At 41.8% G+C, this 24,061-nt stretch overlaps 1 protein-coding gene across 2 annotated transcripts; it reads right to left on the reverse strand.

Moving 5' to 3' along the window:
- Positions 1–162: 162 nt before the first annotated feature.
- LOC114435700 (paxillin-like) lies at positions 163–23,932 on the reverse strand. Of its 2 annotated transcripts, XM_028405605.1 has the most exons (14): positions 23,691–23,932; positions 10,837–11,018; positions 10,623–10,702; positions 10,253–10,392; positions 9,883–10,066; positions 9,521–9,668; positions 7,570–8,958; positions 6,514–6,780; positions 5,880–6,257; positions 4,760–4,912; positions 4,135–4,308; positions 3,009–3,090; positions 2,770–2,918; positions 163–2,683 (listed from the first exon to the last, which is right to left on the reverse strand). In XM_028405605.1, the coding sequence occupies exons 1-14, from the start codon at positions 23,701–23,703 to the stop codon at positions 2,417–2,419; spliced, it is 3,606 nt and encodes a 1,201-aa protein (XP_028261406.1). In that variant the 5' UTR covers positions 23,704–23,932; the 3' UTR covers positions 163–2,416. The 2 variants fall into 2 exon arrangements, with proteins under 2 accessions (XP_028261406.1, XP_028261408.1); XM_028405607.1 differs by lacking the exons at positions 5,880–6,257; positions 6,514–6,780; positions 7,570–8,958 and having other exon boundaries at positions 23,691–23,928.
- Between the last annotated feature and the right edge of the window lie 129 nt (positions 23,933–24,061).

Consider the following 24,061-nt stretch of genomic DNA (forward strand, 5'->3'; position numbering starts at 1 on the left):
TCAATCGGCAGTTATTTTTTATTTATTTTTTTAACTTTGACATCCAAGGCATTATGCATCCGATGTAGGGGAATTTAAAATATAATATGCATATTGCTTGCCATGTCTCACATTTAATGCAACATAAAAGTGAAAAATTCAAAACACAAATCTCAAAAACAATGCCAGAAATAAATACTCCATTTTATTTGCAGAAGTTAAATTGCTCAATCTGGAGTCAGGACCCACAAAGGCTCAGCACCCCACCCACACAAAGAGCTGCGCAAATTTATGGCTCACTGTGAAGAAAAAAATAAAAATCAAACTGTAAAAGATCATGAATATATGTCCATTTACAAAGTTTACTTAAACAAAAAAAGGCTTTGAATTATTTTATGATTTCTTTAAATGAAGAAAAAACAATAAGGCATATACTGTAGGAAGATTATTATACATGAGCAAAGTTTCTTTTTTTAAAATACAGTTTAACAGAAGATGCAAATGTTGCAAAAAAAAAAAAAAAATTCCCAACACCCACATACCCCACTGCTACATCCTGTAAATCAGAAGTCCCTACAAGTAAGCACTGTTGTGTCTGCTCAGTGACCCTGTACAGCAGGGCTCATTGGCTTGTCTATTACAGTGTATAGTTCAGAGTTAAGATGCACCACAGCAGATGAAGCCTCATATCACAGGAAAGGCTGAGAACTCCACAGTGTATAAGACCTTATTGCATTCACACGTTTGGCACAATAACACATGAAGTCTATTCCTTAAACAAAACAAAATCTGATTGGGTGTTTTCTCTTACGACAAATAGGGATAGAATATAAAGACAAACAAAAAGCATTACCTTTTTGGCAAAAACAAATACATGTAAAATATTGAGGAAGTATGTTTTTGCTTTTTCCTGACTAGCAAACATGCAGCTTCCATCAATCAGCTCTGCACTGAACAAATCCAAACGGTAAAAGATCACATGAACATGTTCCACTTCAGTCAGCAGGGTCAGAGTTCACTATTCATAATACAAAATCCTGAAGGCTGAGTTATTTCTGAAGTCTGACACACTGGAATCCAAGCTGGTGTACTGTATGTGTGAGGGATGTGTGAGGGACTGAGACCAGGTTTCACTATTGTGGGCTACATGCCATCAGAGCCAGCTCTTTGCATATCAGTGTGAGCCTCGAGGCTAAAAAAAAATATATATATAAATTCTCATCAAAACAGTGACAAAACACAGTTCTGTCCCACAGCCAAGCGTATAACAGGTATATAAATTTAGATTGTGATTGTAACAGCAACTGGCAGCTGATGCTTCTCGGACTGCATAAACACATCTTAAATCTTTAACCATACTCGACAGATTTAATACAGCAGTAAAATGTGGAAAATATTGAAATAAAACATCATTTATTCTGCATAAAGTTGATCTCATTCTGTGTGATTGTAGATACAGCAGTAATCTCTCCACTTTGGAACTGGAGTGACGACAATCAAGTTTGTTTTGGCTTGTTTTTTTTCTTAATAAATTGCACCAAATGTCTAAAACATTTATAACCATAGTAAATATATTACTTTAAGTGACCACACACACTTAAGTTGCAGTAGTAAAGTAACAACAAAGTTGCTACGAGTAAAAATATGATTATATTGTGTGTTTCCATTTTTGAATAGTAAATAACTGAGCCACAAATGTGAGTGAATGGCATGCTCAAACTGCAAAAAAACACCTGGCTTCATTTTCATGGTGAAAGATAATCAATACCTTGATGAAATGCACATCAATGGTCTCATCAAGAGATAGGGTGTCAGAATGTGCAATATTTTAAAGGATTGTTTTAATGTGTATCTGTGGCTTCATGGTTATTTTTTTTTAAAAATGGCACCACAACAGTTTTCAAAAACTACAAAAATACAGATTTTTTTTCAGCACTCATTGGGTAATCAATACTTGATAATGTGAAAACTGTAAAACTGCTTAAATCAACTGTCCATGGTCCATGCAATCAAGCAACTGTCATATATCTGCATAAAACTACGTCAACATAGGCTAACCAACATGTGATGCAGGGTCTGGCCTTGCAATGGGAAAATAAAGTCATTAACACATCAGGGCTGGTAACTAGATTCTATACGCTTGTTTATGTACACACACGCACAAGGGGGCAGTGGTGTCTTTTCTCTCCGTTTCCTGCTGCATGCAGAAGTTAAAACTCTAAATAAAAATCTCTTTGGGCTTTGTTAAAAATGTCTTTAGTAAAACTGTGTAATGCCTAGCCTGAGACACTGGACAGCCAGGTAAGTCCCTTCAGTAATATTTCTCGCCCTTTTTATAATGTGATTGAGAAATCAGACTCAGATGAGTGTACACACATCCACATGTGCATGTAAATGAATGCGCACACACATAGATTTTTCACAGAGACATGCAGCCCTAACTGAAGAGCTTAACAAAGCAGCCATGGCAGTAGGGCTTGTCGTTCTGCTCTTTGAAAGTGCCCTTGTTAAGCTGCTTGAGGCAGAACGCACACACAAAGTGCTCAGGGTGGAACTTCTTGCCCATTGCTGTGATGCAGCGGCCAGTGATGGGCTTCTGGCAGCCGGAGCACAGCGAGCCGCGCCGCTCGTGATAGTGGGACTCGCAGTATGGCTGGCCGTCATGATCAAAGAAGCTGCCATTTATGAATGGCGTGAAACACTCCTGGAAAACACAACAGAAAATTTAAGATGATAGTGGAGACCAAATTCAAATAAATGCTTTCTTTTAATTCAGTCTGGCTGACTCACTCTGCAGACAAAGCATTCAGGGTGCCACAGAGAGTTGAGAGCAGAGATGTAGTTCTCCAGGATGGCACGGGCACAACCACCACATTTGGGGGCAAACATGTCAAAGTAGTCCTTTCTGCAAAATGCCTTTCCATCCTTCTCATGGAAACCTAGAGGGCAGCAAACACACACATTGACTCACACTGCCTGTTTATTACAGCAGCACAGATTGAACATATGCCATGGATGGTGGCTCTCACCTTCTGGTCCAAAAAAGGCTCCACACTGGGCACAGAAGAAGTGCTCTGGATGCCAAGTCTTGTCCAAAGCAGTCACTACTTTCTGTGTAACAAAATAGAAAGGGTCAGCCTTTCACACTCTGCTTATGGTAGAACAATAAATACATCTTCTCACCACACCCTAAAATAGTTAACCCGTATGCATATTATTATGAAAGAAATGAACACATCTCTGATTCAGAGGGGGCACATCTCAGCAGAGCAGTGAGACAATCACTGCAATTCTGAGTGTTCACAGCTCATGCTTATGTTTTCCAGGTTGATAGCATTTCTCAGCAGCTTCAGATAGTCCATGAAACAAATGCTTTTAAAATGTCCACAACTGCAAAGTCCAGCAGAAAGGACTATTAGGCAGTGCAGAAGTGATTTCCGGCTCTGCCACCAGGGGGTGTACAGGTAGAAGATACAGAGTTTTTAATATTAGATTAATAAATTATAATTTACCGTAATATAAACACAGACATTTAACAAAGATAAATATAAACATGCATGTTAAGTCATTTCCTTAACTTACAACTGTAAATCTCAGAAGACCTCTGGAGGTTACAAAGCACAGTAATGCCTCAGCAGAATTCAAACATCTAACATTTCAAGGTCAGAAATGACAAAAGAAGAAAAAATGAAAGGAACAAGCACACAGACCAACTGTGGATGTCAACAGTGTCAACAAAGCATGAGGAGTCTTGTCTGTCTACTTGGCTTCCAGTATCTCTGGCATTATGTGTGTGTGCTTGTGAGAAATAGTGGAAAAAAAAAGATCACCATCAAGATTAAGTGTTGACAACAGGGAGAAGAGAAATCAGCTGGTATGTCTGCATCAGTGTTGGAAACTGTTAACAACTAGTCATTGAAATAGTTGATAATTATATATATTATAAATACATATCGCATTTAAACATGGAGAAAGCTCTACAATCTGAAGCAGTCACTTTGCCTCAGGAGTGTGCATTTATTCCTGACTCCTTATTCCTGAAAAGCATTTTACAATAGTCAGTTTCATGTTTTCAGGAAGACCATGATCCATTAGGTTATGAATAAATAAAAATCTGTTTCCGTGCATGTGTGTGTTAATGTATGCATTACTAACATCCAGTATAGGTCCATTACAGTAGTGGCATCGTGGAGAGAAGAGGCTGTGGTAGTCTTTTTCGCAGTAAGGCTGCCCCTCCCGCTCAAAGAAGTTCTTAGAGCCTATCTCCTCCTGACAGTGGGTGCACACAAAGTGCTCAGGGTGCCACGTTCTGCCCATGGCAGTCACCACCTGGTGCGGGGAGACACAGTGCATTAAAATGTAATGAGATGCAAAGACCTGGCTCAGCAGAGAGACTCGCTGCAGCACAGCACTTCACAAAGAGATGATGTGAACAGTGGCAGCTTGTGGATGTCACAACCCAAGGTTGAAAAGAAATAACGTTTTACAATCTTTCCACTTTAGTGAAATCTAATAAACTACTAATTTGGATGTTAAAGCTAAATTTATGTTACAAAAGTGATAGCAACTGTAGATGAAAACATGGTTCAAACAGATGTAGTTTTGTCTGTTTGAACCATGGAGATCATGAATGAAGATCCATTTCAAAATCCAGCAGGTAAATAAATCATACTATACATCATGCCAAGTCTATTAGATGAGTCTAAACTTGTCTCTAAAGTCAGAGAACTACATCTGCACATCCATGCTTGTTTGAATACGAAATGGTTAATATCATTACCTGTCCAGCAATTGGTTTCTTACAGGCACCACAGACACCCTTTGCCACCGTTTGGACTCCAAGTTTGTTGAGGTCAGACTGCAGGCTTCCAAGCATGTTGTCCAGCTTATTGGCTGGTTTGGGTGGAGCAGTGACAGAAGTCTTTCCCTGGGACTGGAATTGACAGAGATAGAAGACCATAAACATTCTTAAAATGTCTAGGAGAGCCTTTTGTTACTTCAGGGTAAATACTTAACAGCAATTTGGGCTGTTTACATAGATATCCTTATGTCTCTAATATTAATATCGATATCTAGATAAGGCAGCTCTTTAGGCACAAAGGTATGAAACAAATGAAATATACACAACCCCACCAATGCCCATCAACTGACTTTCTGATATCAACACTGTGTGTGTCAGTAAGCAAACACAGACCCCCTCAGATGGTGAGGTTACTGGAGCTTCATAGCTCCTGCATTCCAATGAGAGAGAAAATAGCATCTCTGCACCATGTATTCTCTCTTACACCCTTTCCACCCACACCCACAGTAATGATGTTTGACAAAATAAAATAACTAGGCTTCTTCTTTGGTATAGAAGTAGAATTAGAATTTTGGCTTCACCAAAGTTCTTCAGGAAAAACTCTGGATTTATAAAAATGTGATGATACAAGATGATAGGTAATTTCAACATGCTGGTATCTAACCCAATGGGACCTGTTGACTTAAGTTCTGTGAGACATGCTATAATTGTGGTGGTAACTGTGCTGTCATGTGGCAGATTTGGTTTCAGTTGCACTGCAAGCCTGCCATTCCTGTGCATGGCAGGACACTTAGTGTAACAGGAACATAGGACAGGAGTAACACTCTACTTTCCCCTAAGCTCTTAAATTCTCCTCTCCACTCTGAACACATGGCTCTTGGCGCCATCAGAAGTCAGAATTAGAAAAGGGGCTCAGTCACTCTCTGGTCTGAGTGTCAGCACCCTTCCTAACCTAGACTGACTGGATTTCAAACAAAGCTCTAAAGAGGCTGCCTCTGTAGGAGAAACAACTCGAGGTGTATGAGAAAAGGCTGATAAATAGTAAAAAGAAAATATGAGAGGAGAGCAGGATAAACAGATGAAAAAATGTGATTCATGCCTGCATTGGTGGGAAGATGGGATCATACTCTGTCTGACAACCCACTGATACAAAGACCTTGGGAGGCGGAGGTGGCGTGGCAGGCTTAGGAGGGGGGCTAGGTGATGGAGGGGGCTGTACAGGGGGAGGTGTGGGCTCCCTGGGAGGGGGGGGAGTGGGCTCCCTTGGAGGTGGAGGGGTGGGCTCATGAGGAGGTGGAGGAGTGGGCTCACGAGGAGGTGGAGGAGTGGGCTCACGAGGAGGTGGAGGGGTTGGTGGAGGAGGAGGTAGAGGCGGAGGAGTCTGCTTGACTGGGAGTGGCTTTTTAGGTGCTGGGGGAGATTGCGGAGGGGGAAGGACTTTTCTCTGTGGTGCAGGTGACTCTGGAGGTATGATGATCTGGGGGGTGGGGGAAAGGGAACAGCAAAGAAAGGAAAGCCAAGATACAAGAATACAGTCAGAATGAAAACAGGAAAAGGTGTAAGAAGTAAGAAGTCCAACTGTTGAAAAACTACAATTTTATGGCAATGTAAGAAACATTATCTAATATTAATTCCTTAAACAAAGTCCAAACAAAAGTAAGCCAAACCATAAATGGGAGATTTAATAACCAACTGGGCTAAATATGGCGCTGCCATGGACCTCTTGTGTCTACCTTATCCACAGATGGTTGATTCCCTTCTTCCCGGGTTCGCTGTGGGTTGGACATAACGATGACTCCCTCTGTCAGCCAGTCATCTGGCTGCTGTTTACGCCTGCGCTCCACTCGCCCTATCCCCAGTTTGCCTTGCAGCTCCTCAATAAGTCGGTCTTGCGAGTTGCTTTTATTCACAATGATTGGTCCCATTTTACGTCGCAATCCCTCCCTGTACATCGGATGCACATTGGAAGTCTCTTTGGTGCGGCGGATAACAGACTTGAGCTGGTGGGTAGATGATAAGGACGTGTGGGATGCCAGAATTGTGCCACTCACTAGAAAATCCACTTTTGTGTTGCAAGCACAAACAGGACTTGCACAGTACTGGATGCCCATAAACACAGAAGCACAGCACAGCCAGCTGTTCAAATTCATTCTTTACTATCAAGTCTATGAACAACTACCAAGGATCTGTGACGAGACATGCCGGCCAGAACACACAATTGTATCACGAAATGCTTTCAAAACCTGCACATGCCAAAGCAAGGCCAAAGATGGAAAAAGCAACGAATATGTCTTAAAATTATGTGCAAATTCTTGGTGCATAGATGTATAAGTAAAAAATGTGTGCTCTATTAGTGCGCTCTAGACTCTAGGCACCTTATTGCACTGACAGTCAGTGATTAAAACATGACAGATCAGGCCCTTATGACTAACACAGCAATGTTGCATGAAGCAAGCGCGGACGTGTGTCGACATCCTTTCAGCGAAGCTTTCAATATCACCACAGAAAGTATCTGCTAGGAGGCTTCTCCCTCAAGCCATTGTGTAATTGCTATATGACGCCACATGCAACACACAACAGAGAATGAGGAATTTCTCTTCATCTCAACATGTTTGGACTGTTGGCAAGCTCCTCAAGTATGTGCAGGAGCTGCCTGCCCAAAATAAGCTTCTTTCAACAAACTCTGCTGAATAATCTGACAATTTGTATCCTAATGACCACATGAGGTCTTAAATCCTCTATAGCTTCATGCTTTCATGCTTTCTTGGACATCAATTTCAACGTCCTACTTGACCAGAAGCAGAGAGTCGCTCAACAGCAGAAGGCTGCTGCATGGGCAGGTCCAGCGTTCCATCTGGTGTCCCAGGGCAGCTGGAGGGGGTGAAGCACTCGTCCATCCAACTGGATTCAGTCATGGGTGTTAGGGTTCCCTCTCGGCTGAGATCGGGGTAAATTCCATCTTCCTCCTCCCAAGATCTGTCTTCATCTCCAGGCGTAACGAAAACAGGTGGCTGGTTTTCACCTGGTCGAGTGGACTCAGAAGCTAAAAGTTTGTCTAAAGCATCATCCAGCAAAGGCTCCCGGCATGGCCATGTTAAATCCAGGACATTGCCTCCCTGGCTCTCTGTAGGAGGGACAGCAGGTGAAACTGGAGAAGCTCTGGGACTACTGGTGCTTTGAACTATATATGTTTTTTTGACAACTGGAGCAGGACTCTTAGGAACAGTAACTGGACTTGAAAGCCTTGGCCATATATTGTAGGTATTCTTTGGGACTGTTTCAAGGTTGTTTGCTGTTGCAGCTGGAGAAATAGAGATATTATGAACAGTTATGGGACTTGCGATTTTTGGAACTGGACTTGAAAGTCTTGGAATTGTCACCGGACTAGTACTCTTGGGAGATATTTCTGGACTGGCACCCTTTGGGATGGTTACCGGACTAGAGATACGTGGGACTGTGACTGGACTTGAACTTTTTGAAACTGGGCTTGAAAGCCTTGGAACGGTTACTGGACTAGTGGACTTGGGCACTGCTTCAGTAGTGATCAGCACTGTCAGTGGACTATTACTCTTTATAACTGCTTGTGGGTCAGGACTTGTAAGAACAGGGCTGAGAGTTTTAGTGGCTGGGCTTTCAGCTTTAAGATCAGGAGGGCTGGGACTCTTGTCTGCAAGAAGAGGGCTGGGGTTTTTAGACATGGTAACAGGACTCCTCGAAACAACTGAACTCAAAGGACCTGGACTAGAACTTCTGCCAACTGAACTTTTTGAGACCTTACTGGTAGACACTTTAGTTACTGTTGGCTGTGTGGGGCTGACTTCGTACTGACTATAAGGTTTTACAGTACTGGAGACACTGAAGCTCTCTACATGTGAGACCTCAGAGTTGACACAGCCACCATTATCCTTCTGGCGGATCTCAGAGTACTGAAAGCTCCTAGATGATGCCATTACTACAGTGGAACAAGGTGAAGATGTAGGGGCAGAACCATCTTCATCTATGTGGAGTTCCAGTGGAAGAGGTGTAGAGGAGGGTGTAGTGTTACTAGAGGGAAGAGGAGCATCCACGGGACCAGTGTAAGGAGTGATAGATAGGTTTGCTACTGCTTGGACAAGTGGTGTACCAGCTACCACTACTGGGTCTACTGCATCCTGATTTACAGACAACTGAGAGCCAGACTGTATCAGGTGAAGTGTCCATACAAAGACAAGACATACACAGTGGTAGAGAAAAGAAAAAGAGACCAGGAAAATAGAGAATGAATGGAGAATGAAGAAAACTAAAACATGAACAACAAAATAATAAAGGAGTGTAACAAATTAGGTTTTGATTCTTACCCCCAGAAAAAACAGACCTCTAATCACAAATACTACTAATAGCACTGCAATAACATTTGTTTATATTTGAAAATAAAGCCCCAGCCTTCAAGATCACATCACTGCAATATTGCAAAAATGTAAATAAGTGAAACCTATGAAATTTAGGTAGAAATTAAGTTTATGAATATAAGATGTGAGACAGAATACCAGGAAACCATTTCAAACCTGGAACCCTGCCAACAGCAGCAGCAACAGTATGAAACCACAAATATGGACTAATATTAGTCTGATTCAACTCATTTTACAATTTTAAAAGTTGTGTGAACCAGTAATGTGGCATCATTACGCACAATGCCAAAAATAGCTGTCCTCCTATAGTATACAAACAGTTGAAGTCAACCCATTTCTGAACTTAACTTACATTGCTTTGGACTTTGAAGTCAGACAGTGAGGCCATTAGCTCATCCAGTTCTCGTGTGGCAGAAGAGGCAGACATCCTGGCTTGTTGTTGTGACAGAGTTTCTTCTTGTCCATCTGTTTGTTCTTCTGACACCACCAAAGGTATGGGACTAAATAAGAAAATAAAACCAATCAACAAAACTGCTCTATTTAAAAATGCTTTGAAATGTAAATAAAAACAGAAAAGTTTTTGAGGTCAACTGTGAACACACATTTGATGTGTGTGTTTGTGGTTTTAATGGTTTGCAAATCACTCTTTAGGAGATACATAAATAAAAAGTCATCTATCACCTTAACGTTGCTGTAACGACATTTTTCTCTTACTTGGTTGGCACAGAACTTTCCAACTCATCCAGAAGGCGTTCTACACTTGGTCGTACACCCTCTATTCCTCGAGCTGGTGCACCACGCTTTGGCTTTTCGACTGCAGATGAAGCAACTTTGCCTGCAGTTAAAACTCCATTCTCGTGGATATGGGGGGTGATGCTGACAGGCAGTGGCGGGGCTTCTGTAAGAGAAAAAAGAGACATGTATTCCCTCTCCAAAACTACAGTGCACAGTTTATTTGATGGCTGATTGCTGCGACCGCTGCGTAATGAATGACAAAAAAAAGGAAGTGCCATTTTTAGATATGTCATCAAGGGAAACATGAGAGAACTATTCACAAATGGTAAAGTTATCTCTTTGTATGTACCTTCTGTAGGGAAGGCAGGGGTGCTTTGCTGGACAGCGTTGAGCTCCAGCAGCAGGCGGTCCAGCTCAGACAAGTTGCTGCCCATAGATGAGTTCATGGCACCAGCTGATGACTCACTGCTCTTCTGCTTATTAGGGAAACTGTATGAGGGAGAAACAACACTTATCATCAGCATCATCTGTGCTGTGTTTCTGGCTGAGCAGAGTCACATGTCCACGTGGGGCCTCACTTTCTTTTTATTTGTGTAATGTTAAAGCTAATAGGTTGAGTGCGTTCGCAGCCACTGTGCACTTATCTTATGCCCAAAAAGTTATTGTGAGCTTCTAAAAATAAATGTATTCGGTAATATAATCTACCATCTAATTAATACCTGTATACGTGGTCCTCTCCTCCAGTAGGTTGGCTGGGACTGCTGCTGCTATCTCTAGACCAGGGAGCTGAGCTGAAAGACTGAAGAAAGATGATATCAAGTCACTTCAGAGAATTAAGAGGGCCATCCACAAAAGAAGCAACTACTAAACACTTTTAGCCAAGAACAAATCAAAAAATACTTTCAATTTGCTCAACATGGCATCCACAGTTACCTCTGTTTCATCCAGCCCATTCAGAGTTTGCTCAGTTGGAGTGGGTGGGATTGGGGGTGGAGAGCTGATGTCTTGCTGGGTCTGACCCCTAACAGGGAAGGAGTAGGCGCTCTCATCAGACAGGAAAAGTGGACACTTGGAAATGTGGGACGTTGTGGACTCAAGGTCCGCCAATAAAGCATCTATGGAAAAGGAAAACGCAGATAATTACAACTCTGAAGATTATACCCTGAGACATAGCTAAGCAATATTACAACACTATCAGGTGAGAGATTTTTCCAGCTCAACACTTGCTCAGAGACAATGGAGGCAAACAACTTAACAACACCACAAATGTAAGAAAAAAGTCTTTTATGACACATATCTTTAATAACTTTCTTTAATAACTAAAATTATCCAATAGTCTGCTCAAAAAAAAAAACACACCAAAACAGCCAATACACTGATCTAACCCATATAGCTGGAGACTTTAGTCAGATTATGGCACTCACCATTTCATCACCATCTTAGATTTTAGATTAGAAAGCAAATAATGGCAAAATGCTGAATTATAAAATGTTAAACATCAATGTGATGAAGTGCTATAAGTGTCTCAGATTCCAACCCTAATTAAACTGTTATGATTTCACGTTTTTCTAGTGAATAATGTTCAACTAGTCACACATTTTGTTTGTAGTATCAAATTACAGCTTCTTTCGCAACCTGTCAAAAGCTCCATGTGCACTGACATTAGAGGAGGTGGAGTTGTAAAAGTTGAATCATGAAGACTGTCACAACCACTCCTATGGTTACCCATTGACCCTCTCCTGCCTGCGGTTATGGCAGGTTTAAAAGAGCTGCTGTCAAATCTGCAACCAGGTATAAAGTGTGCTCATATTAACCATCTACACGCTGACAGCAGCTGTCTCTCAGCAAGGGGCTATTTGGTATTTGGAAGAACGCAGGCCAAGAAAACAACTACTAATTTAGAAGTCCTAACAAGTAGGTGGAAGGACACATAACATTATAGGGTATTTAATGAAGACCACGGGCTGTGTTACTGAATACTTATTTTAGCACACTCACACCGCAGAAGGGTTTAGTTTCCCCTGCAGAAGTACAGTCCTAAAAGACTTCATTTAATTACAAACTCATTACTTAAATTAGTGCCATATCTTCAAACAATCACTGTCCATACGTACTGTTAGTGTACCAGCATGATCTAGCCAAGTAAAGACACAGGTGGTGTCAATATTTACTTAATAAAATCACATTAACTACAAGTATACATAGTTGTAAACAGACATTATTATGTATTGCTGAAAAAAAACGTACAGTGTGTAGTATTCTTTGAAAAGTTCTAATAAAAATGCCTACATTGTGAAAGTATTATAACACCTAATACTGCACTAAAGGCTTGTCCTAAAATACAATTCTGGGCCAGGAAAGACAAATTTGCAGCTGAAGTAACAAGAGGATGAGACGTACCTTAGGAAAAAGAGTACACCCATGGAGGAGAAGAGGACATAATACATAGAAAGAAGCAGCAGAAGAGGAAGAGGGCAAACCTAAACATACAGTCTGCCAGGCAGGAACTGCCTTTCTTAACTCTACCATCAGCAAAAGAGAACAAGTGACCAGAAGGGAGGAGGAGGGGAAGAGCTGAGGAGAGGGTCAGGCCAGAGAGGGAAAGGAGGGGTTAAAATTAAATGGCAGGGAGTTAGTTTCAGCTCCAGCCTAGCTGCCTGAAAGCTCAAGTAAAAAATAGTACTCACGCAAATGACAAACCACTGAAAGCAGCCTATGACGTGAGACGTCCAACTTTAGCAGGTGAGCTCGTACACAATGTGGTGAAACAAGGAAAGTCAGCAGCTCTTATCAACAGAGGCGAGCCCAACTAAGGGAGTGGTATCACAAAGGTATATAAGGGGTATAATCAGCCCCTCCTTCCTGCTCTCAGCAGCATGACTCACGCATGCATTTTAATACTACATGTTATGTAATATCATGTTACATCTTGTAATATTAATATTATTAAGATATGATGAGTTCAAAGCACTACCAAAGTTTACAGCAATCTAATGAAGGCTATGTATATCATTGGTACAGTATTTCCCAGACAGAGAGGAGACACAGCAGAAGCTGAGCCAGATCAATACCAGATCCACTTGGACCAACTTAGCATTAGCATGGTTAGCATGATTAGCATGGCTAACATGCCAGTTGACTGGGTTTCACAGCAGAGACTCCACTCTGGACACAAGAGGCCCCCGGTGCATTCCACAGAGTTTCATTATGGACACAGCAGAGCGCACTGTTTACACTACAGCAGCCAGCTCTGTGTGTGTCTTCATCTCTTACGTAGTAGTAGAAAAAAAAACACCCATAAATGTAGCGGGAAACAACACAGCTGTTAATCTTTATACCAATTATGGCGTGTGATAAGACTTTACCATTTGAAGATGTTTCAAAGCAAGGTCAGTGTGCGGACAGGGGCACACAACACTATTTAACACTTTTTTTTAATTAGAAGGGGAAGTAAACAGGACAGTAAACCACGTTGGCTGTAAAGAGGTTTTCCTGTGACAACATCTGTACATTTCCCAGAATGCTGCACGAATTTTAGCACACTAACATAGAGCATAACATGCTACTACATAGATTGATTTTATTAAGCCAATATAGAATTTAGATTCCATCAAAGACTTCTCTGCACTCTGCACTGCATGCATGAAGACTTTTTACAGAGCTCAGTAAATATCTGGTACTGATGTCAGAACAAAGTTTACTGCAGCTGCTGCAGACCTCAGTCAACAGATGTTGGTCCAGATGGTTTACACGAGAGATGTTAATCAACTTAGCTCTGGATCTGAACTAGATTTAACCCTGGTTATAAAGAATCTGCAGAATCTACTGCTCAAACATCAACACTGCTCTATGAAACACATGCCGTGTGACTGTTTAAAGTTTGAGGTGTCTGTTGTAAAAATGAGAAAACTTAATTAACAGGATTTACTTTGCTTTAGTTTCAGAGTTGCCCCTGTTCTCTGAACGTAACATGCTAGACAAGCTCTGACCCATCCACAAACTACACAAACACGCAGAGGTGTCAGCCTCCTCTGCCAAAGAAACATACCATGACACACAGACTCTGCAGCAAAGCACAGACAAGTTCCCCAGTGACCAAAAATGGAACTACAGTAAAATAAGGAACTCATGAAAAAGAAGTCTCTTATAATGAGCCTCCTGAATCACTGTTATCTCTTGAAGAGAGGCAAAGGTAACATACTGTAGAACACATCAAGATAACTCCCATGAATTAATTCCACTTGGGATACAACTTCCATTTGAGGCGTTATAAGGAGCCTGAGGAGCAGAAGGTCATTAGAGGGTGACAAATCAGCACTGCAAGTCTCTGCAGTAAAATGCATACAATAATTAAACACTGTCCCGCATCTTTATTTGCAGCTAATGAAAACAACATTCAGTTTGTTCCTGTGTCCACAAACCCAAATGTGACATGGCAGGACACATCTGGGATCTAACAATGACGGACGGAGGTGGGAGTGTGGAAAGGAAGATAAGTGAAACTGGGAAGTGTGTGTGTGCGTGGCGCACAGCAGGCAAATCCTCTGAGGCTAAAATGTGGGTTGACGCAGATTAAGGAGACTCCCTTCCTCCCAGATGAATGGTGTGCATTTTAATTACAAGAAACACTGCTTCACACGGGGCTCATTATAGGAAAGAAGCAGCAGATAAAAGGGGGGACTGCGAAGACTGTGGTGGCAGAAGAAGGGATGAAAAAGAGGAAAATTAGGAATGAAGGGGTGAAGGGGGGGGGTGAAGATGCAGGAAGGGGGTAGGGAGAGCATGAAAAGGAATCCATTTGAAGAGTCAATAAAGTTTACAGTGAAGGCCAAGACAGATGTTAGATTAGCTAAATCACTACCTTTCAAACTCATAACTTGAAATTAAATAGCAATAAAATAAAACAGAGCACTGCTCTCACTCCTGACAGTTTGATCACTATAAGTACTGGACATCAACAGAGACAAGCCTCCATTATCCCTGACAGGATATCCGGCCTACACACGCACTGCACTGCATAATCTACTATCAAAGCTGCCCACTGCACAGAGTGAATCAATGCTGTCTGCTACTCAACACATCCACTCCTGTTTACTTAGCACTGCTGGTAGCGATTCATTTCAAAGAATCAGCCATATCAAATGTAATGTAACCAAACATTTAACAGCCTGCAGAGGGTGATGTTGAGTCGTGTGTGTGTGTGTGTGTGAGAGGGCTGGGCTCACGCCTCTGGCATTTTTCTTCTCAGTGCTGCTGCACAGGAAAGGGTTTATCAGTGAAGTTCATAAATGCCAAAGCATTTACTGAGATATAGGCTGACACCAACAGTATGAATATTAGCAGCAAAATGCTGTCTGTGCTGCGAGCTTACCTCTGTTCCCTGACCTGCTTTCTACATCTCCCTACTCTCAATCCTTTCATTTCTCCCCTCTGATGTGTTGCAAGGTGTACGCTGGCTGATATGAATTCCTAACATGCCACAGCTCGTCTTCTGCATATGAGAGAAAAAGGGGGAGAAATGTGAGTTGCACGCCAGCTGAACAAGATTGTATGATAGGAAAGAAAGGGAGAGACTAAAGGCAAGACAGGACATATGAAAGAAAGAAAACAAAAAGTCAGCTATGATACAAGGACATTTTGTTTATTGTCTTTTATTGGTAGATTAGAGGGTTAAAATTGTTACTAACAGTCGGTAGGGAACAATCTTCAGTTGCTGGTTGCTGCTGACATGAACTGACAGCTTTTCATGTTTGGCTTGGAGAGAGAGATGGCCCTTCAATGTGACACAAGCCAACAGAGCATCGCAGAGACGATGAGTCCTTCTCTTTGTTCATACCAGAAGGGAAAAGAAAAATCAGGGCAATATGGGTGCACAAGCACTTACACATTACACCCCTCTGGGCTTGTGTCAGACAGCAGAAGGCCTATGCCTGTGTTCATTTGGAGTGCTTCAGCAGGCACACAAGCGCAAAATTAAATCACACAAGAAACACACTCACACGCAGACACACACAAAGGTGCAACAGTAGACAACAACACTGCACGCAGGTGCCTGCTAAGCATGGCTGCCTTCGCATTCCAGAGACGGACTCAGGCATCTGGGCCCACTATAAATACTTTACCGCCCGACCCTGACCTGTGGTAAAGGAGACATACAGTGGATGATGGATGACCAGGCTGGTCACAGCAATAGTAGGACATTACAGACCACCCAACCAGGCCATACATTTAAATTACATTACATTTACTGTAATATGTTACACACCGCACACTGAAGAGTCTGGTTAGAGTTCTTTGATGTATAATAGCATCAATGAAGATGCTATTGTACATGCCACCACGACCCATACTTGCAATCAGATCGCAAACTACAGCTGCTTACACAACAGCATACAATCCAGTCTATGATACAAAATATATGCAACAGTAAAGCAACACACATGCACTGAACTCTCTGTCAGATATAGCGGTTTTCTTATGACCATCACAGTCTCATTATGACTTGTTAATTGAACATCATCAGCATGTCTGGAACATACTGCTTGAAAACCTATGCCTATACTCATAGGGGTTAAAATACCTAACCTAGGTTAATAAACAACAGAGGGCAGCATTGAGGTCAGTTATGTTTTTAACTGCTTAAAACAATGACAGAGACTACTGACAGTGAAACAGATGGAATCTGGAGATGACACAATTTAGCCCATGATGGGCTTGTCAGGTGCTTAATAGATTTCTTATTTTGTTCCGCATCTGTCTGATGACAGCACTTTACTTGTGTACTTAAATGGTGTGAATACACCAGCAAAGTGACAATTGACTGACATAAATAGCTTCAAGTATGACACTTCACTTTGTTCACTTCCACCCACTTCAGCCAGCTGCTAAATGTGCTACAGGCTGTCAAGCTGAGAGATCCTCCTCTCAGCTCTAACACCTAACCAGTAAAACCACAAGACCTTTATACAAAGTACATTTTCACTATTTTCTGTATGACTCATCGGTCCAGGCTGATTTTTGAGGTTTAACCTCACAACAACAACAACTTATAGTAATACTAAAAATATGAGATTGTGGAACTTTAAACAAACCATTGCAGGAGTTTGACAGCACACGTCATTATAGCTTTTTAATTGACACTTTTTGTTTAATTTTGTGTGGTCACCGCCAGCAACGGGCACTTTCCACTTCCTTTCCTGCTTATTTTCACTTCTGATTACTTTGTTTGACACTTTTTTCTTTTGTTTGACTACTTTTTTTTATCGTTACTGCAAACAGTTTTTGTAGCAATGATGTGAAATATTAACCATACATGAAGAAATAAAATGCATCATGAGCATCATAAAACATCAGAGTATAGCAATTAAAAACAGACTAGCTCCTCTATAGAATGAAAAAACCATGGACTAAAAAAAAAATAAAAAATAGTAAGCAGATTAGAAGGAATTTGGAAATATGCAGCACGCAAGTGGATCTTTAGTTCAGATACTCTGTTTTGTGCTGCATTGCATAGCTTGCTACTCTCCTAATCCAACTCCATTAATTGGAGGAAGATAGATTTCCTGACTGGATGGAGAGATGGATGGATGGACGGACAATTCTCCCTTCTCCTAATCAGTTCTGCCTGGTTCTTTTTTGTCTGGGCTGAAGTAGGTCACAGCACCAGAAACAAGTAGCTCTTTGTCCCCCTTCTGACAGAGGGAAGAGGATGGAGAGGAGCGATAGTGAAGTCAGCAAAGCAGGCCAAGTCATTGCACTAAAAAACATTCAGCTTTAGGCCGGCGCCAAAACCAGATGTGTGTCTCTGTGTGTAAACTCTTGTGAAACCAGCCCCCTTACACTTGTGTGGTAATAATCCCAACATCAACTCTGTCATCTACTCAGATGGGATCTGGATTGAGGCTTCTTCAGTGATCCTCTTTAAATGAGCCAGATGCTGTTTATAAATGCAGCTCAAATGCTGAGAGCTCTATAGCGCACACCCTCAGGTTCACTCGCTCTCACTTCTCCTCCACCGTCCTGACTTCCCAATTCATCAAAGGCTTGCATTGTGGGAGCTTTATATCCCAAATAGGGCAGCAGCAGCAATGTGTTAGAGACTATATAAACCTGCACCAAGGGGGCACAAACTCATTTCAGTGTTGTCTCAGCCTGCAGCCACATCACCACCATATCTTGGAATATGATATTTAGGAACCAATTAGGAGAAAGACTCAGAAAACCTACAGGTGCATGTGAAAGGTCACAGAAGCTATATTTGTGATTCCTCATACTAAAAAAGAGAGACTCAGCAGTTGCACAGGTTTTGCAACACTGCGGTTTCTCTTATCAAACCACTCTGAGACTCTTATCAACCATTCCATATTTTATACAAAGTGTGATACCAGCTGTTCAAGTGAGCTGTCAGTCACTGACTCTGCCAGGGATGGGAACCTCACAAGATAGTCAGCAGGGAGCACATCGTGGAACAGCAGGATAGAGTAGAGTAGAGTAGTAGGCTAGTGGAAAAAATGCAACACAATATAGAGAAGTTAACAATATAACAAGATGAGGCATGTCCACAAGTCAGTATGACTAACATAATGTCTGAAACCTACTGCAATGTCTTTTTTTGAACAAACTAACCTCATGACAATCCTCTAAACAGACAGGGCACTTCCTGTTATGAAACATGTCTAAATGGATGAAGCTGCCCAATACAAAGAGCTCAGCTGACAAAAAAGAGGCAAGGAGGGATTTCATTTCTGAATACTTATTCACACACAAACCCTGGTTCTAAAAATCTACAGTAGCAGCGTGAATACTGAGCCTGCAGGATGCTGTTATGCTGCACTGGATTCATGAGAGATGACATGACGGTTGGCTGAGTGTCAAGGCACTGCTGCTTAGTCAGCTTCCCATCCAGAGTTGTCTGTCCACACCAGCAGTCTGTGATCAGGGATGTGTATAAGTTTTGTTTTGTGTGTGGTTGTCTGTGTACACCATATGTTTCAAAACCCTTCAGCATTTTAAAGATTAACAGATGGCAAAGCCAAGAGCAAAAACAAAGGATTCTTTATAGCCTTTAGTTGTAACATGGCCTGTGTATGATTTATGTGCACATGGGGCACAAGGGAATTATCATCCAGTGTAGGCTTGGCCCCTGATGCATTAAAATACGCATTATCATCAGTGAACAGGAAGTTAACTATTTCTGACAACAGGAATCTCCAGACTAATGTTGTACTTAAACAAGTACTCAAGTGATTAAAAACTGCACTTCAATAAGTTCAGTGAGGCGTCACGGTCAAAATGGTCATAACTGAAGAAGCACAGGCAAAGTTTTGTTCATAGCTATAGACCCAGTTCCTAAAAAATGAACCTTTCACTTCCTCTAATGCAACTCAATACAATCTAGTAATAGATAGAACTCTCATATTTATACAAATATTTGGCTAGAATCAGCAGCTAGGCTAGCTTAGCTTAGCTTTAAAATATTAGTAACAGAAATAAACCTTGAGTCTGGTTCCATCCAAAGATTTCAGAGCCATCTACCGGTACCTCTAAAGATCATCAAGTCAAACTACTGGTTCATTCCATGTGAAATCATCCAGTGCTGCCAGATGACACGCTCAGATATTTTTCAAAACATCTCATAATCTTCATAGATGATGCACATCTATGAAGATTATGAAGAAATCAAGAGTTTTAGGTCTGTAAGTGTAACCATTGCCCTTTGAAATTTCATTTATTTTCTTAGTTTTTGGTCAATTTGCTTTCGGCCAAGTTTAAGCTTTTACTGCACGGCCTCTGTTGCATGTAGAAATCTGATGTTTGCTGCATAGAGCTAACTTTTCCCATAGAATCAGAAAAGTTAATCAAAATCTTCCTATCTCGAATAGTTTGGGCATGATGTCTAAAAATGGCAGAAAACCAATAAACGCAAATATCTTTCCAACTTCTATGCATCACTGGTCTGTAAATATGCAGGGTGAAGAGTTGATATTTGGTACAATTATAGTGGTAACATGTCTCTGCCAGTAAATGCCACAGGTAGTATTTTCATATGTTGACTTTTTTTTTTTTTTTTTTTTTTATGAAAATGTGCTATTTTCAAAGCCATATTTGACCATGTTGACAGTAATCCAGCTCCTTCATATTTGTACCACATGATCTCACATATCTCAGCATGATATGAGGCACAAATATTTTTTGGTGCTAGGCTTACTACTTAAGTTATGATTTTTTCACTGTGCCTGAAGCAGGATGATTTCACATGGAATGAGCCTACTGCTTTAAATGGTGTCTCTGGAAGATCAAAGAAAAAACGAGATAAAACTCCCAGACTACAAACTGAGGTGCTGTTAGTCAGTATCACGTGTAGCTGCCTGGCAGATGAAAATATAAAAATGTCTGGAATAAATGTGCTAAATATAGTTCATAAATGGTATATGGTTGCTCCCAATAAACACCAACATATTAAAGCAGATATGCCCCTAGAAGTTGAACAAAGGTCATGCTGCCAAGTAACAAAACTGCAGGAAAGGTAATGAAAGGTGTGACACCCATACAGACATGGAACGTTACAAATTTTCAATTCTGTGTCATCTAACTGTTACAGTTGTTACACTATATCACTACATTATATTTTAAACTGGAAACAGAAAGGAACAAATATAAACTAATGACAAATGAGAGTAAAAACTGGTACAGTCCTTGAGTGAGAAACCAGCACTCAGGCATAAATGACAACAGTGTCCCAGTCTAATACAGAGCATTTAAAGGAAATGACAAATGTTGATGTGAGATCCACCTGATGTTTTTTTTGCTTTATAAAATACACCTAAATTTAGAATCAGCTGAATTAGAGCTCACTTGGACTTAGTGAAGAACTACTTCTCCCACACCCACATTGTGAGTGACAGTTCCAACACTGCAGCTGCTGCACTGCCAGGGCTCTGGGGAATCACTTCACATCAAATGATGGGACTAAGGTGACAAATCAGTAAAACAGAAATACCGTGGTTACTGTATATGCAGGCATAAGAAGAAAATTCTGAAAGGGATCAGGCATCAAAGTTAGTAAAATAAAGTTAACTTGGGAGGCTAGTTGACATTCATGTCTTGTTGGTGCAGGCCCTGAGCAAAGAAGCACGGAGCAACGCTTGGCAGCACTGATAGCTGACAAGGGAGGTCAATGAAAGTTTACCTCAGAACACTCCAATGTACTTAAACAAGCAAAGACTACCAAAATAAAATGAGACACAAATTACACAAATAAACTTTCAGCATAATAAATCAAGCTTTAGGTAAAAAGTGCTGATAAATGTGACCAAACTGTGCCTTGTTTTAAGTCTTCTTAAAGCTGCTTTCCTGCAAACTTAGCCAGCTTCAGACTGTCAATAGATTGCAGCCCGCAGCATCCTATGTGGCTCACCACAGGAATGGAGAGAAGTGGGAAGAGAGAGGGTGGGGCAGTGCAGTGTTTAAGGAGGATAAATTCTGGCTGAGGCCCAATCCTTCCATGTGAGCCTGATCCACCCCACTGCCCTGCCTGAAATCAGCGCTGCTCTGCTTTGATGGTCCCTCCTGAAGGAAGTGTGAACAACGCTTTGAGAGTCAAACTAAACCTGCAGCCACTGCTTTCATAGGAGGGGAAACTCTATACATTTCCACCAGTGGAAAAAAGAGTCTGAATTAAGGTCTTGTAGAATTAATTTACCTACCAAAACATCCCTGCTTTAGGGGTAGCACAGGGACCTTGGAGTTAGGGTTTGCAATGGTAAACCTCTGTAATTTGTTATATGTTGATAATATTCTCAGTCATCCAAATCATTTTTTCATTCAAAAGGCAAAACAAACAAACTCAAGAATTGTTTTAGTTATAAAAGTTCCAGGTACTTTGGGTGAAAGTGCAGCTGTAGTTAGGAAGAGGGGAATAGCTGCCACAGGCTGCCACTTGATGAGAGGTTTCTAGGTGCTGCTGGGTCAGCTTTTGCGTATAACACTCCTTGGCTAAAAATACATGCAGGTCTCGTTGTCCTCTCTGGGGTGTGAAGTTGATGGATCCCCATGCTGCCTCACTTGAACTGCAGTGGTGGTGCTTCATCTTAGACCCCCACTGCATCTAAATTTCAGTGCATCTAAATTTCATAAACCAATGGAGGCAACATTTCCTGCTGTGGATGCCATCCAAAGACAAATGCCGAAGACGCGCATGGCGACACCGGGGAGTATCTGATGACGATATTTCTCTCCGTTTGTGTGCCACATTTCTACATGTCTGCTAAAACGATGACAGAATTTACAGCCCTGTGACATGGTAATTACACTGGGTTGTGTAACACTCTTTTTTTAAGTGGCTACTTTAAGGAAAGCCCTTTACCCATGTAAGTTGAGTAGGTATGTCCATAAATATTGACTAGGTATAGAGTGACCAAAATTTCCTGGTACACTCTCCAAGATGTCAACCAAAGAACTGAACTTTTGACCCAAAACTGATACATCTAGGTGTTTTTTAAGATGCCAAAAACTAATAAAACACTGCTCTCTAATAGTTTTAATTGTTATTGTTCCACACAGAACACAGATCCAGTGTGTACAGCTTTTTCCCTGCATGCAATGCAAAGGACAAATTAGCATACTCGCCTCTTGTTTGATAGCAGGTCCACCTGCAGCTGCAGCACAGAGGGGGGTGGTACCTTGTGAAGGGCTTTTGAAAGACATTTATCATCTTTGACTTTACAAACACATACTTTTTTTTAGCATCCAATGAACTCGACTCCTTCAATGCATTTCATGGATGTCCAGCTAAACTTAACCATGCAGTCGCTAGGGAAAAATACACAAAACAGTGATGCTGACAGCGCTGTGGGGGTTGCATTTCCTGCAGCGTGGCTGCATTACTTCACACCTCTGTGAAATTATTCTACACTTGAAGTCAGACATGTTTGACATGCAATGTCAATATGCTAAACTAAACTTAAAGCAAAGAGCTGTCACATGGGGAATCTGGAGACTCAGTGTTATATGTCCATCAAAGAGCATTGTGCTGAGCTCAACACACACTCCCAGTCACCACTACTACCTGCCCCCAGGCTTTACATTTTCTGCTGTCACAAACAGTAGTATAATTCACTGCTGAGTTAACCTCATCCCTGCAGGCAGAGCAGCAGTGGATTTATCTGCACAATACTGCAGCCCTGCAACAATCAGCTGCGTTCAGGCTGAGGTTTTAAAATAGAAGTCACCGATCATCAAACAAACAGGATTACTCTCACAGTGACTGTTGACTGAGAAGCCACTGTTGCTAACCCACCTGCAGCAGAGGCAGTTATGCAATCCTGACAATCACCAGGAGTGGCTCAATAGGTCAGCATCCCATCAAACGACAAATGACCCGAGCTTTAATTTACACGTTTCTGCTCAGTTTGAGCATGAAAAGGTTCAGGCTGCAGAGCGCGGCTGACTGATTGATGAGGAGATAAAGCGACTGCACACAGAAGCTTTGACGTGTCAAATCAGCTAATAAAGGCGATAAATGAATGGATCTTCTCATCGCTCGTGCCAGCAGCACGCGGGCCTTTCCGTGCATTTAACCTCGCGCTGCTCGCGGCTAAACCTGGACAACTCAGCCCACCTGGAAACAGACACAGCACCGCCTCAACCCGACAAACTACAGCTGTCCAGCTACGGGCAAGAACGCGTTATGGACGTAAACCTGCTGTGCTAGCGTTGTGTGTTTACGCTAACGGCACTCAGTTTCACATGCGCTGCTTGAATGTTGCGTTCACGGCGAGCGAACTTACCTAAATCATCCATATTGGCCGGAAATGGTTCCAATGCTGAGAACCGGACCGGTCCTCCTCTCTGACGATTACAGCGGGACTACAAACCTGCCCGGTTTGGCTCCGAATCACCAAATCTCCGGTCACTGAAGTTTTCAAGTCCTCCTGCTGCTGCTCGACGAGACTCAAACACACGTACACACTTACAAACACTCACACATACACACACACACACACACACACCCAGCTGCCCCCCAGAAGTCTCCGTCAGTCCACACATCCAGCCCTCTGCCAGCCCACCAGCTGCAACTCACAGGGGCCAGCGACACCTAGCGGCAAAATGAGGTGATCACGAGAGGACACAGCATGCAGTTATTTTATGGACAGTTCTC

Source organism: Parambassis ranga, chromosome 5 (genome assembly GCF_900634625.1).
Source record: "Parambassis ranga chromosome 5, fParRan2.1, whole genome shotgun sequence".
NCBI classification, from domain to species: Eukaryota; Metazoa; Chordata; class Actinopteri; family Ambassidae; genus Parambassis; species Parambassis ranga.

Coding starts and splice junctions, on each gene's coding strand:
- LOC114435700 (XM_028405605.1), bottom strand. Junction 10,067..10,252: donor CCCTGCCTTCCCTACAGAAG/GTACATACAAAG, acceptor TTTCTCTTACAG/AAGCCCCGCCACTGCCTGTC. Junction 4,913..5,879: donor CCATCTTCCCACCAATGCAG/GCATGAATCACA, acceptor TGTCAATTCCAG/TCCCAGGGAAAGACTTCTGT.